This window comes from Neofelis nebulosa, chromosome 11 (assembly GCF_028018385.1).
Source record: "Neofelis nebulosa isolate mNeoNeb1 chromosome 11, mNeoNeb1.pri, whole genome shotgun sequence".
NCBI lineage: Eukaryota > Metazoa > Chordata > Mammalia > Carnivora > Felidae > Neofelis > Neofelis nebulosa.
The window spans coordinates 62,222,505-62,235,493 of record NC_080792.1 but is presented as its reverse complement, the minus strand read 5'-3'; the positions used below and the strand labels follow the sequence as shown (position 1 = coordinate 62,235,493).

Genomic DNA, 12,989 nt, shown 5'->3' with positions numbered 1-12,989 from the left:
AATCTTTCTTTTATATAGAAACCTTATATCTTTCTCACTGATTTACACTAAATACAAGCCACTTATGACACTCACATAATAAATAATCCTACTGATTATAGGAGAATGACCACATTGGTTAACAGAGACATCAACAGATGCAGGAAATAACATTTTTAAAAATAACAAGTGTTAAGTACAGCAAGTCAGTATCACACACTTCCTGGTTGAAGGCAATAGCCTGACACTTGTTTGGCAAAAATGGCGAAGTCTGGCCATATGGAGTGTTGGGGAGGACAGGAGAAAGGGGGGAGTTGGAGCTGCCAGTGACACACTGGCCCAGGCCCTGAGAGACGCTGAGCAGGCAGGTGCCCTGGTGTCAGGGCTCAGGCACAGGGTCTGGGTTAGGCAGGACAGGAATCGGCTGGAATTCATCCTCCGGGGTGCGTGGTCCTGGCTATGGCTTCAGGTCACTCCTGGTGACCTTCAGGTCACACCTGGCTATCTTCAGGTGATCGGGGTGCAGTGGGAACCTGGTCCCAGGGTGGGAGGCCCCCACCACAGAGTGGCTGCCTCAGAGCACAGTGCCACCACTGAAGGGCCGGGCAGCACTCTTGCAGTGCCTGGAAGGTGGCAGCACTAGGCCCACCTGGCACACTGGGGAGCAGAAAGGAGTAACAGAGACATCTGTCTACGCACAGCCAGGGTGGCAGAAAGATGAGTGGGATGAGATTATAGGATGCCTGGGGTGTGCCTGAAATAACCGGCAGTGGGGGGTTTGGGGGGGTGGGGAGCAGTGGGTGGGGACACGTGAAGCCAAGCCTGGCTGCAACAGGGTGACTGTCAATGTGGGAGATGGCAGTGGGCACTCACTATTCTCAGCTCTCTGTTTTTGCATACTTTTAAAATTTCCATAATAACAAGCTTTTAAAAATACATATATAACTTGCCATAACCAAGGCGACGCGTCCCTGCACCCACCCAAAGCAACTCTAGGCCCAGAGCAGCGGTTCTCAGAGAGTGGTCCACACCCAGGAGGCTCCCGGGCCCTTTGGGGAGTTCTGCCAGGCCCAAAGTGTCTCAATGCTACTAAGACATGATTGGCCTTTTTCATCATACTGCCATTTACCCTGATGCTGCAAAAGTAACAGAGAGTAAAGCTTGCTGGCCTCCCACCGTGAATTAAGGCCCTGAACCCAAACCTGGGGTCAGCGCCCACTGCTATACATGCACTCAGGAAAACAATGCCAGTGTCTTCTTAAGAATACCCATTATGGGGCGCTTGGGTGGCTCAGTCAGTTGAGCGTCTGACTTCGGCTCAGGTCATGATCTCGTGGTCTCTGAGTTCAAGCCCCGTGTTGGGCTCTGTGCTGACAGCTCAGAGCCTGGAGCCTGCTTTGGATTCTGTGTCTCGTTCTCTCTCTGCCCTTCCCCCACTAATGTTCTCTCTCTCTCTCTCTCTCTCTCTCTGTCAAAAATAAGTAAACATTAAAAAAATTCAAAAAAAAAAGAATATCCATTATGAAATAGTAAGACTATTAATTTTACATTTAGACCCTTAAGTCCCCCCTCTACTGATATTCTGAGCGAGAGAACACGATGCAGGCAGGACACGCTCCAGCTGCACGTGCGGGTGCATGGTGGCTGGGGAAGTGCGGGGCAGCTGTTGGGTGGGGGGGCCCTCGTGGCTGCTTCTTTCCGGCCCACCACTCCAAGTAAAACAACAGATGGATGACCTCTGGTTATTCAGACGTAGGCACTTGGCAGACATTTTCTCAAAAATTAATAAAGTGAACCTATCACTTCAACAACTGATTGTATTTGCTGTCAAAGAAAATTTGAGCTTCTGAGTGCAGAATGGAATTTTAGAAAACTTGTATCCTCTACCATGAGCCTGATGACTGTCCCATACTGTAAACCTGACGAACCCATATATGCCAAGTGACTGGTGTATAATGTCATAAAATCATACAGGACTGAAAGACCCGGGCCGATTACTCTGGTAATTATGGCTTTGGAGTTGACACTGCAACAAACTTCAGAAACTACCATTTGTCTCGTTGTAGCAGCAAATAGCCCCAATTACTTTAAAAGACTATTAAAATATTGCTGCCTTTTCCAAATGGGTTTTATTCATATACTGAGTGAGGCTGGGTTTTATTCGTATATTTGAACCAAAATAACAGACTGCAAAACACTGAATACAGAAGCAGACATGAGTATCAAGCTATCTTCTATTAAGCCAGAAATTAACAACAACAAAAATATCAAACAGTGTCAATCTTCTTACAACTTCTTGTGCTTTTGGAAAATATAGGTTATTTAATACAAATGTTATTTACATTAATACAGTGGGTCTATTGTTATTAATTTTAATAAATTGATAGATACTTTTAAGTTTATTGGTTTTAATTTCTAATACGGTAAATATCGATAGATGTAACACAGATTAAAACTGTTTTGGGTATCTCACATTTTCTAAGAGTGTAAAGAGGTCCTGAGGCTGAAAAGTTTGAGAATCACTAACCCAATGGGCCCTTGATTAAATGGATCAGAAATATGCACAGGGGTGGATGATATGGAATGATATGGTGGAATAAAGGGGGAATGTCATGTTCTTTCAATAAGAAACAGGATAAACTGTGACATATTCATACAATGGAATATCATGCAGCTATGAGACACACACACCTCCTTAACACACTGTTGTGAAGAAAGAGAAATGGTCAAAAGACCTGTACCAGGTGATCTTGATTCCTATTTTAAAACAACAAACGGCATCACATGGATATCACGTGAACACACACACACAAACGTAGTCAAATGGACCTTTGCAACATAGACCTTCAGAAGGATACCCACCAAATTCATAATTTTGTCTGCCTGTGGGGAGAGAGAAAGGGAAGAGCACTGGAAGGCACTCAACTTTTGTCTGTAATGTTCAATTTCTCTCATTTAAAAGAAAAGGAGGGGGCAGGGAGCAGAGGACCAGCACTTAGCCCACAGCTTGGGGGCTCACTGAATTCTTTTGGTGGATTGCCAGCTGCCCTCATTTGCAAAGGCACCTGGTTTGCCAGAGATTCCTCAGCCCCTCACTGAGCACCTACTCTGTGCCAGGCACTGGCAGAGTGCCAAGGACACAAAATGAATGAGGTAAAAGAATGAAGGACTGATACAGGCTACTACACCAATGAAGCTCAAAAAAATACGTGCCAGACATAAAAGAAGCCAGACACAAATGACTACGTACTGTATGATGAGATTTATACGAAATGTCTAGAAAAGGCAAATCTATAGAAACAGAGTGGTGGTTGCCTGGGGCTGGGGATGAGAGTGGCGGGGGACTGTGAATGGGCATGAGGGGTCTTTGTAGGATGATGGAAATGTTCTAAAGCTGGACTACAGTGATGGTTGCGTAACTCTGCAAATGCATTAAGAATCACTGAACTTTAGGGGCGCCTGGGTGGCTCAGTCGGTTAAGCGGCCGACTTCAGCTCAGGTCATGATCTCGCTCGCGGTCCATGAGTTCAAGTCCCGCGTCAGGCTCTGTGCTGACAGCTCAGAGCCTGGAGCCTGTTTCAGATTCTGTGTCTCCCTCTCTCTGACCCTCCCCCATTCATGCTCTGTCTCTCTCTGTCTCAAAAATAAATAAACGTTGGGGCGCCTGGGTGGCGCAGTCGGTTAAGCGTCCGACTTCAGCCAGGTCACGATCTCGCGGTCCGTGAGTTCGAGCCCCGCGTCGGGCTCTGAGCTGATGGCTCAGAGCCTGGAGCCTGTTTCCGATTCTGTGTCTCCCTCTCTCTCTGCCCCTCCCCCGTTCATGCTCTGTCTCTCTCTGTCCCAAAAATAAATAAAAAACGTTGAAAAAAAAAATTAAAAAAAAATAAATAAATAAATAAATAAACGTTAAAAAAATTTTTTTTCTAAAAAAAAAAAAAGAATCACCGAACTTTAAATGGGTGTTTATCAATAGTGACTTTCCACAGCTGACCATTCACTTCTGCCTGTCAACCAACATTTCATGAACTTCTAGGATAATCTTCTCAGGTGGCATACAGTTTGCAATGACTTAACTTATCCCCTCTGCATCTGGATGGTGTCAGTTATGTCCCAACCTTGGAAGGACTGAGAAGAGAATCTCTGGAGTCTCTCTCAAGGGGTTTCCTCTGGATCTCTCAAGGAACCCCAGTCGAGAAAGGCTGCAGGCTGTACAAAAATCAACACTATAACTAGATCCCATAAAGTCTCAAGATCTCATTAAAAATAACTTCAGAGGTTTTAAACCACTTGATAAATTTTTATTTTACATAATAATTTATATAAAAAGGTCAAAGAATGACAATACCATTTCATGCAATATTTTCTTTTTCAGAAATGAAATGCTTCTCTTAAGTGGGGTCAAGGAATCTTTAAAATCCTTGTTCCTTTAAAAAATATTAAAAGATGGCTTCATAGTGTCACAGATCAAGCGACTTATTTGGAGATATCATTTAGGTCACGAAAGTACTCTGAAACAGTTCGCAGTTTTCCATGCCGGCTTTGGAGGCCTTCCATGCCCACAAGCGCATGCAGGCTGAAAGACCCCCACAAGCCTTCTCCACATTTGGCTTCCTCCCGAGCTCACTTAGCGTCGGTGTTCAATTGCCCTACACAATCTCAGCAAAGGACCAGGCCAGCTCTCCAGGCCTCTGTTCTCCCCGGGTCGCCGCGCGCCCTGCCCAAAGAGCGCATTGTGCAGGCGGAGATATGGCCTGCTCCCGGGTGGTCTGCGGAGTGCGCACCATCACTTTGCCGGGTCCTCTCCCGGCCACGTCCACTCGGGCCTCCCTGCACACCGGTGCGCCCTGCCGCGGAAAGCACTGCCCCGCTCCCCACCGTTCGGCCCCCGACGGCTAGCTGAGAACCGTCCCCGCGGCTCGGCCCTCCGCCAGCCCCCAAAGGAAAGGCCGCCCCCCGTCCCCTGGATTTAGCAATCCCACCACGGGCCTCCGTCAGTCAGGCGGCCCCTCTATCGAACAGACTGCACCACTCGGCGGGATCTCTACCTAACGTCGTCCTAGCTGGGACAAGGCCTGCTCCTCTTTTTAGGATGCCGGGGCCGCGGTCTGGGAACCGCCAGCGCGGGGCCGGGCGGGCTCTGCGAGGGCTGGGTCTGGGGTCTAGCCTTCCTCGACCGCCCCCAGAGGTTTGGGGGAAGGAGCAGGTGCCGGTCCGGACCCCACCGTGGCCCGCAGCCCGACCTCACCCGAACACGTGCTCCGAGCTCCAGATCTTCATCGCCGCCGGCCGCCGGCCGCCGGCCGCAAGGCGCGGGTTCCCGACTCGGACTCCGCGCGCCCGACTCAGCGCGCCCGGCTCCTCCCTCGCGGCGCGTGGGGGCGGGGCGGGGGCGGGGCGCTCGCGCGGTGGGCGGGACCGGGACCCGCGCTCTCCTGCACCTCCCGCTTGCCTGTCATTTGGCCACGAGGGTTGTGGTGGCTAAAAATAGGGATGAGGGACTCAGCTGTCCCCGCGGATGGGGCATCTGCGCTGCGGCAAGGAGATGCGCGGAGAGCACTAGCTGCAAATGCAGGGATGGAGGTGAGGGACTAATTCTCATCGTTCAGGTTGTCCAAATTCTCCCACAGCTCTTTCCAGTTGGGCTGTTTTCTACTGTTGGGAAGTATAAAGAAAAACAAAATCTCCTGTCAGCCCCCCAGAAACTCTCCACGGAATAGAAGAGAAAGAAACAGTTTTACTACTGAGTAAACATTAAGCCAGAATGTAATGCGTGTCACAGGCGATAAAGAGATTGCAAACACAGCAAGAAATCTCACCCTTTTATATAGCCAGGCAGGTGCAACACCTTCCACCCGTGTTCTCAAGTGAGACGATTTGACAGCACCATTTGTCACGCAGAGTTCATCCTAAATTTACCTGGCAATTAGAGTGGCTGTTTTGTTTGCTAATTGTCTTTATCCAAAGGAGCAATAAAATTCTCATGTCGTCACCATAGAAGGTAGGTTTGAAGCCAGGTGCTCCTGAAAATTAAGCTAACATTTCAAAGAGATGGCTCCCAGGACTTTGACAAAAAATATTTCTGGGTTGTAAAACTGGCCAAAGGCCCACTTAGCTTTTGAAAACATTTACACACATCTCAAAAGGACAAAGAATTTACAAGTTTTCTAGAGTAAATGCTCTTTAAGAAGGGAAAGGAGTGGTTCTTTTCCTTTTGCACCGGGGAAAATCGATTTTGTTTCTTTTTAGATTTGTATTTACCCTGCATGACCACAAACAAAGTTCAAGTGCAAAGAAGCAGATGCTTGTTTTGTGAAGAAGGTGACCTGTGCAGAATGAGATGTAGCATGAGGGCAGGGACCTCGTCCGGTTCACTACTGAATCCCAGGACTTAGTACAGCACCTGGCATTGAGTGGGCATCCAGGGCCTTGTTTGTGCGATGAGCCAGTGAAGTGGAAAGAGAACACAGAAACAACCAGAAACAACCTAACTAGGTTAGGATCCTGGCTCCACCATCTACTTATGCTGGCCTTTACTACCTATGGCTTTAACCTTACAGTAACCTTCCAAAGTTGGTGCTACTGTACCTGTTTCATAGATGAGCAAACTGGGGTTTAAGGAAATGTAAAAGCTCTCTCAGTGTTCACACACTAAGGGATGGAGCTGAAAACTGGCACTAGCCATTCACAGACTGCGACCTTGGCATCCTGAAAAGAAGAGCCAACTCTGTCCTTTCTAGGGGCAGTTAGGTAGAGAACTCACAGAGCAATGCAGCCTATCTGATACAGGGGCCACCTGACTGATGAGGCCCATGATGGAACTGCTGAAGCAGGGGGCTGGGGGGCAGCCTTTCCTTTGGGGGCTGGCGGAGGGCTGAGCTGCTGACAGACCTCAGCTACCCATACAGGGCTGGACAGTGGGGTTTGCACGACTCCCCCTCACACCTGTGCTACAGTGGCTCACAATTATGATCAGACCTGTTGTCAAACATTTCCTACATGCTCAGCACTAGGAAGCTAGGTGCTGTTATTTTGATTTTTAAAAAGCATCATCATTTAAAATCAGCATCTTCCACAAATGTGTACTCAGAATGAGACTCGAAGAATGGGGCTGTTGGGTGAGTTAGAACACACCGTAGGTGAGACAGCTCCTGTAAGTACCTCCAGGTCTGAGAGGGATGACTGCTGAGTTTTGCATCTCACCGAGTGGGGAAACTAAGACCCTAACGAGGTAGCGCCTTGGTACAGTGACACGCTATTTAGTGGTGGAGTTGGGCGACCAAGAAAGGGAGAGAAATGAGACCACCTTTGATCCCTGGGTGATTGCTGCTCAGTCTCACTGTCACCTGCCCTTGCTCCACCTTCAAATCCATCTTACACAGGGCCGTGGGTTCTCAGGCAGCCATGCCTGGCCTGTGCATCCGGGTGTCATCCGGCCTGTGCAGCACCCTCCCTGCAATTACGTCACAGCCCGTGCACACCTCCCTCTGACGCTCACCACAATGGCTTATGATCATCCGTGGTTTTCTGCCTCCCCACCAGGCTAAAAACCTTTTGTGATCAGGAACTGGATTATCATTATTCTTGGTATGTCCAGAGTCAGAAGCATAGTAGGTACACAATCAATGAAGAATTCTTGAAGAATAAACAAAAGTCCCATCCCTGCTTGAAGTCCTATCCTGATACCTCCATTTGGGGCAGCGTCCACACTTGCATTCGCTCCGTTACACTGAGTCGGCTCCGGGAACAGGGGTGGCTGCTGTCACCTGGAATGGAAACCCTAGGTCCCACCTCAGCCCCACCATGCAGTGGGAGGCCGGTGGGGGGACAGGCGTTTGTGGTTTAACAAGTTCCGCCCCGGGACTCTGATGCGGACGGACGGCAACTGTCTCAGATCTGCCTGTCCACCAGCTGGATTAGGCAAGGAGCTTCCTTGTCATCACCGGACCCTCGCTCATACTATTTCTTCTAGCCAGAACATGCTCCTCCATGCTTGTCCTAGAGAAGAGCACTATATGCAAAAATCCAGAAGCATCTGGGGGAGAGGCAACCACATGCTTTTCATCTTCCTATTCCCAGCTCCTGGAACGTAGGGGCTCAACAAATTCATTCCACTGGGCGAATGGGAGGGATCTGCATCAACTGCCTTTTTTTTTTTTTTTTTTAATGTTTATTTATTTTTGAAAGAGAGAGAGAGAGAGAGGCAGAGTGTGAGCAGGGGAGAGGCAGAGAGAAGAGGGAGACAAAGAATCCGGAACAGGCTCTAGGCTCTGAGCTGACAGCACAGAGCCAGATGCAGGGCTTGAACTCACAAACTGAACCGTGAGATCATGACCTGAGGGGAAGTCAGATGCTTAACCGACTGAACCACCCAGGTGCCCCTCCAACTGCCTTCTGAGACTATAAGGGGCCACAGCATGAGAGGTAGAACGGTGGTCCCAACCTAGGCTGTGTGCTGGAGTAATCTGAGGAGCTTTGAAAAGTATCAGTGCCTGGAACCCACCCTACATTATTTCATTGGACTATCTTGTGGCCTAAGCTGCACGAACTTGAAAAGCTCCCTCACCCCTTCCCCCGCCCTGGCCACCTGATGATTCTAATGGGCAACTGAGGTGGAAAGGGCAGAAGCAGAGGGGATGAAGGCAAGTCCAGAGGCCCAGTCTAGCAGCTGCTGCGCCAGCACAGGGGAGAAATGGGTGCTTGGCCGGTGTAGTGGGGATAAGACTTGGAAACAGCTGAAGGACCTTATAATCAACTGGGCTTAGGGGAGAGGAAAGGAAGGACTGGCCACCCTCTTTCCTTCTCATCCCTCATTCCTGTCATTTACTGAGGAGTTGGCAGTTTGGCTCATGGGGTCTCTCTCTCTCCACTCCCCACTGCCCCCCCCCCCCTTCACCATCCATTGCCTTAATTCTTGCCAGTGTCAACATCTTTGTGGAGGATCCATCCAGAAGCCCAGGAGTCTGATTCCTGGACCTCCCTAACTTTAGATACCTCAGTCCTCACTTGACTTCAGTCATCCACCCCCACCAAGCCTGCTGCCTGGATCTTGCTTATATTTTGAATTTCAGCGCAAACATCTCAAGCTCCAACATATTACTACAGGGGACTCTCTGCTTCCCTAACAGGACAATGACTGTGTTTAGCTGGCACCTCTGTCACATCAGAGAGTGCTCAGGGAAGGTAGACCCCACCCCACTTGTTTCGGGGCTGGGCTGAGGTCTAAGGGTCAGAGGATGGGCTCGGGAGCCAGTTTGTGATGCATTGCTGGCCAGTGAGCATGTGGGAGCCTGCTACAAGGTTGTGGGGAGAAAGTTCCTCACTCAGGAGCAAATCATCAGAAACCACCACTTCCACTGCTTAACTCCTGGGGCTGGTGTGACGACTCCTTGTTACCAGCAGGAAGAGGAAATCAGCACCACTGATAGAAGTTTATTGGGAAAAGGGCAGTATCCAACCCTTCTCAGCCAGCCTGGGGCTCACAGCTATGCCATAATAAATGTTCTCATTGTTTTTCATTGTCTCATGTCATTTGAATTCACATTTTAGCCTAAAGCCACTTCCTGTCCCTTAGGCACCTGCTCCACTAGTCTTCCCTTCTGTAGCTTCCATTTCTTCCACACACAGGCCATTTCACTCCACATTATAATTATAAATTGGCCAACTTTTGACTTAAAAACAAACCACAACCCCTCCCCCCCCCCAATCTCTCCCTTGACTCTGCACCTGTCTGTGGGTCCTTACAGGAGCCCAGGACCTGAGCTCTTTCACTCACCTTTCCCCCCTGCTCGTCCCAAACAAACCAGGTGAGTTAATTTTTCCTTGCTTGGGGTGCAGAAGACAGAGGAGCGATCCCTAATCACCCTCCAGTTAAATAGGCAAAGATGTGTTATTTTTAATTAAACGTTAGATGCAACCATGTTCTTGTGCCACAGGAACAGTCGAAGAAGTCAGAGGCTAGCTTATGGGGTGCTGAGCAGACCCACCACTCCCCTGGGCAGTTCCTGGACACTTAGTGGGAGGTGCCACGCGCCCTGTGAAGCAGCCAAGACAGATGCTGGCGGGTAAGGCGGGTGTGCTCACAGCCAGGTGACACATGAGTCTGATTCAGTGCCACCCAACAGCTTCTTTGTTGTTGTTTGAGTTTTATGGTTTCTGTACAACTGGAAAGGTGCCAGGGAACAGAGCAACATTAAGCCAAGCACAGGATATGGTTGTTTCTCCAATAGTTATCAGGCAAAGATGGGATGATGGGATGATGGCTGTTGACTGAACCTCTCACGGCAGCACACATCTGGGTTGGTTGTTGTCATGGCCGCTGTGGGAACCGAGGAAAGTGTCCCAAGGAATGGAGCATTTAGGAGCAAAAGTCACCCTTCACTTTTATCTTTGGCTGAAATGCCTCTTCCACATTTTCTTTGGCTCGAAGACCAAGGTCACCATGATTACAGAAGTGCTGAGGGAAAGGATGAAGTACACACACTGCCCTAGAAGTTTATGGTGGTAAATGCCAAAGCTTCATGAACGTGAAGCATTTGAAACCTGACCTCCGGCTACTACATTCCCCTATAAGTATTATGAAATTGTTCTCCCCACTTCTCATCTCAATCTTGGAGTCCACATTTGCTCTTCCCCCTTGGTTGCTGCTTATTTATTCCACATGCTGTGATGGGCTCCTGAGACTCTTCTCATTAGGGTCCCCAGACACCATAATGTTTTCCAATCCAGTGGGCATTATTCAGCCCCACTCCTTGCAGACCTCTCTGGTGCACTTGAACTACTGAGCACTCTCTCCCTGAAACTCTGCTACCTTGGCTTTGCTCCAATGACATCTCATTGTTGCGTCATATTCCTTCCAGGTCTCCTTTGCAGATTCTTCTCCCCACTCTTCCTTCATTCTTCTGCTCTTCTCATGCTACACCTTCCGCCTGAGTGAACTCACCGAGTTTTGTGGGTTCTACTAACTCCCAAACCTATATCTTGATCTCATTTTTACCCCAGGCTTCACACCCATCTATGTGGTTACCCACAGGATATTCCCTGGGTCCGTACCTCAAACTCGCTGTGGCCCAAGCATCTTCCACCCTAAGCAAATTCCTTTCCAGAATTCACTCTCCAGGTTCATGGTATCACCCGGGTGCCCCAAGCTAGAGTTAATCCCTTAGCCTCTACACCCAACCAATCTTATCAAGTCCTTCAGAATTCACCTCTTGGGGCACCTGGGTGGCTCACTTGATTAAGCATTCGACTTCGGCTCAGGTCATGATCTCACAGAGCTGTTCAAGCCCTACATTGGGCTCTGTGCTGACAGCTCAGAGCCTGGAGCCTGCTTCAGATTCTGTGTCTCCGTCTCTCTCTCTCTCTCTCTCTCTCTCTCTGCCCCTCCCCTGCTTGCGCTCTCTCTCTCTCTCTCTCTCTCTCTCAAAAATAAACATTTAAAAAAGTTTTAGAATTCATCTCTTACAGATTGCTTTAATCCATTCATTCTTCTATAAACTTTAAAAGCCAATGTGATTTAATATTCATAGTCGAAGGCATAGGTTTGTGGATGAACAAACCTGGGTGCCAGCCGTGTCTCCCTTTTCACAAACATCCATGTCAAGATCTATGAAATGGGGATACCAGCAGTAGCTCCCCTATAGGACTTGGGAGAATTAAATGAGAATATAGGGAAAGTCCGTTAGCACAGTGACTGGTGGGCAGGAACAACAAGTGTCAGCCGCTCTCATTGTTAGGATTGGATTACCACCTGCTACTGCTGACTTAGCCCAGCCCTCCACCACCCCCCTTCTGGATTACTCTAGCGGCCTGGAACTGGTCTCACTGCCACTCAGCCAGCCCCTCAGAATGGCGCCATCCCCATGCCCAACCGTCACTCCTGTGTTGTCAGCCTATGTCTCGCCCACTCCAAAGCTATGTTTGACCGCCCCTGGGCCCTCCTCACTCCTGGGCCATCCTGTGATTGCCTGTACATGCCTCCACCATGACTCTCAGTGCGCTGTTCTATGATGACTGTCCTTGTTTGTGTTTCTGCCTCTCCCACTAGATTGATGCTTATTAAGGAGGCAGATTGCTGGTCTCCACCTCTTACCTTTTTTTTTTTAATGTTTATTTATGTTTTGAGAAAGAAAGAGAGCACAGGAGAGGGGCAGAGAGAGGGGGAGACAGAGGATCCAAAGTGGGCTCTGAGCTGTCAGCACAGATGCGGGGCTCGAACTCACAAACCAGGAGATCATGATCTGAGCCCAAGGCAGACGCTTAACCAACTGAGCAACCCAGGTGCCCCATCCACCTCCTACCTTTTAAATTGGCATCTCTGGAGGGGGGAGACCCAGAAACAGGCATTTTTTAATGAACAGCTTCGGCAAGTATAAGGCTCCTGAAGTGTGGAAAGGAGTCGTCCACATGACTGTGTGATCTTCAAGGATGGGGACTGAGCTTTACTCATTTTTGTGTAGCCAAGATATGTCCCAGGACCTGGCAAACAGTAAGCACTTGATAATTGCTTGTTCAGTGAGTCAAGGCTGATTCCAAGGCAGTCATGAACCAGGGAGTGGTCTGGCCGCAGGGTGGGTGGAACTCCACCTGCAGTAACTATCCAGGGAAGTTCCTGGAAGCCCTATGGCTTCTTTATGAGAGGCTTTCAACTGATAATCCTACTTTTCATTGTATCAGTTAGGATTCTATATATTGCTATCTTGTGTCAAAATTTCATTTTTACAGGAGTCTGATGCTAAAAATAAATTAGTTTGAAAACTGCTGTAGTAGAATAGTTTTTTTTTTAATGTTTGTTTAGTTTTGAGACAGAGAGAGACAGTGTGAGAGGGGGAGGGGCAGAGGGAGAGGGAGACACAGAATCTGAAGCAGGCTCCAGGCTCTGAGCTGTCATCACAGAGCCCAACTCGGGGCTCAAATTCACAAACCATGAGATCATGACCTGAGCTGAAGTCAGACGCTTAACAGACTGAACCACCCAGGTGCCCCAATAGTTTTTTAATTTAGAGGGAAAATCA

General features: G+C 48.8%; 1 protein-coding gene across 11 annotated transcripts in view; it reads right to left on the bottom strand.

The window, feature by feature from the left end:
- The window catches only part of PRELID3A (PRELI domain containing 3A), a 45,710-nt gene extending 40,349 nt beyond the window's left edge, over positions 1-5,361 (bottom strand). For 5 of the 11 annotated variants that reach the window (XM_058692768.1, XM_058692767.1, XM_058692776.1 and 2 more), the window contains exon 1: positions 5,225-5,361. In XM_058692768.1, coding sequence (XP_058548751.1) covers positions 5,225-5,256 — 32 coding nt within the window. In that variant the 5' untranslated portion in view covers positions 5,257-5,361. The other 6 variants (XM_058692774.1, XM_058692773.1, XM_058692771.1 and 3 more) reach the window with 3 other exon arrangements.
- Positions 5,362-12,989: the final 7,628 nt, after the last annotated feature.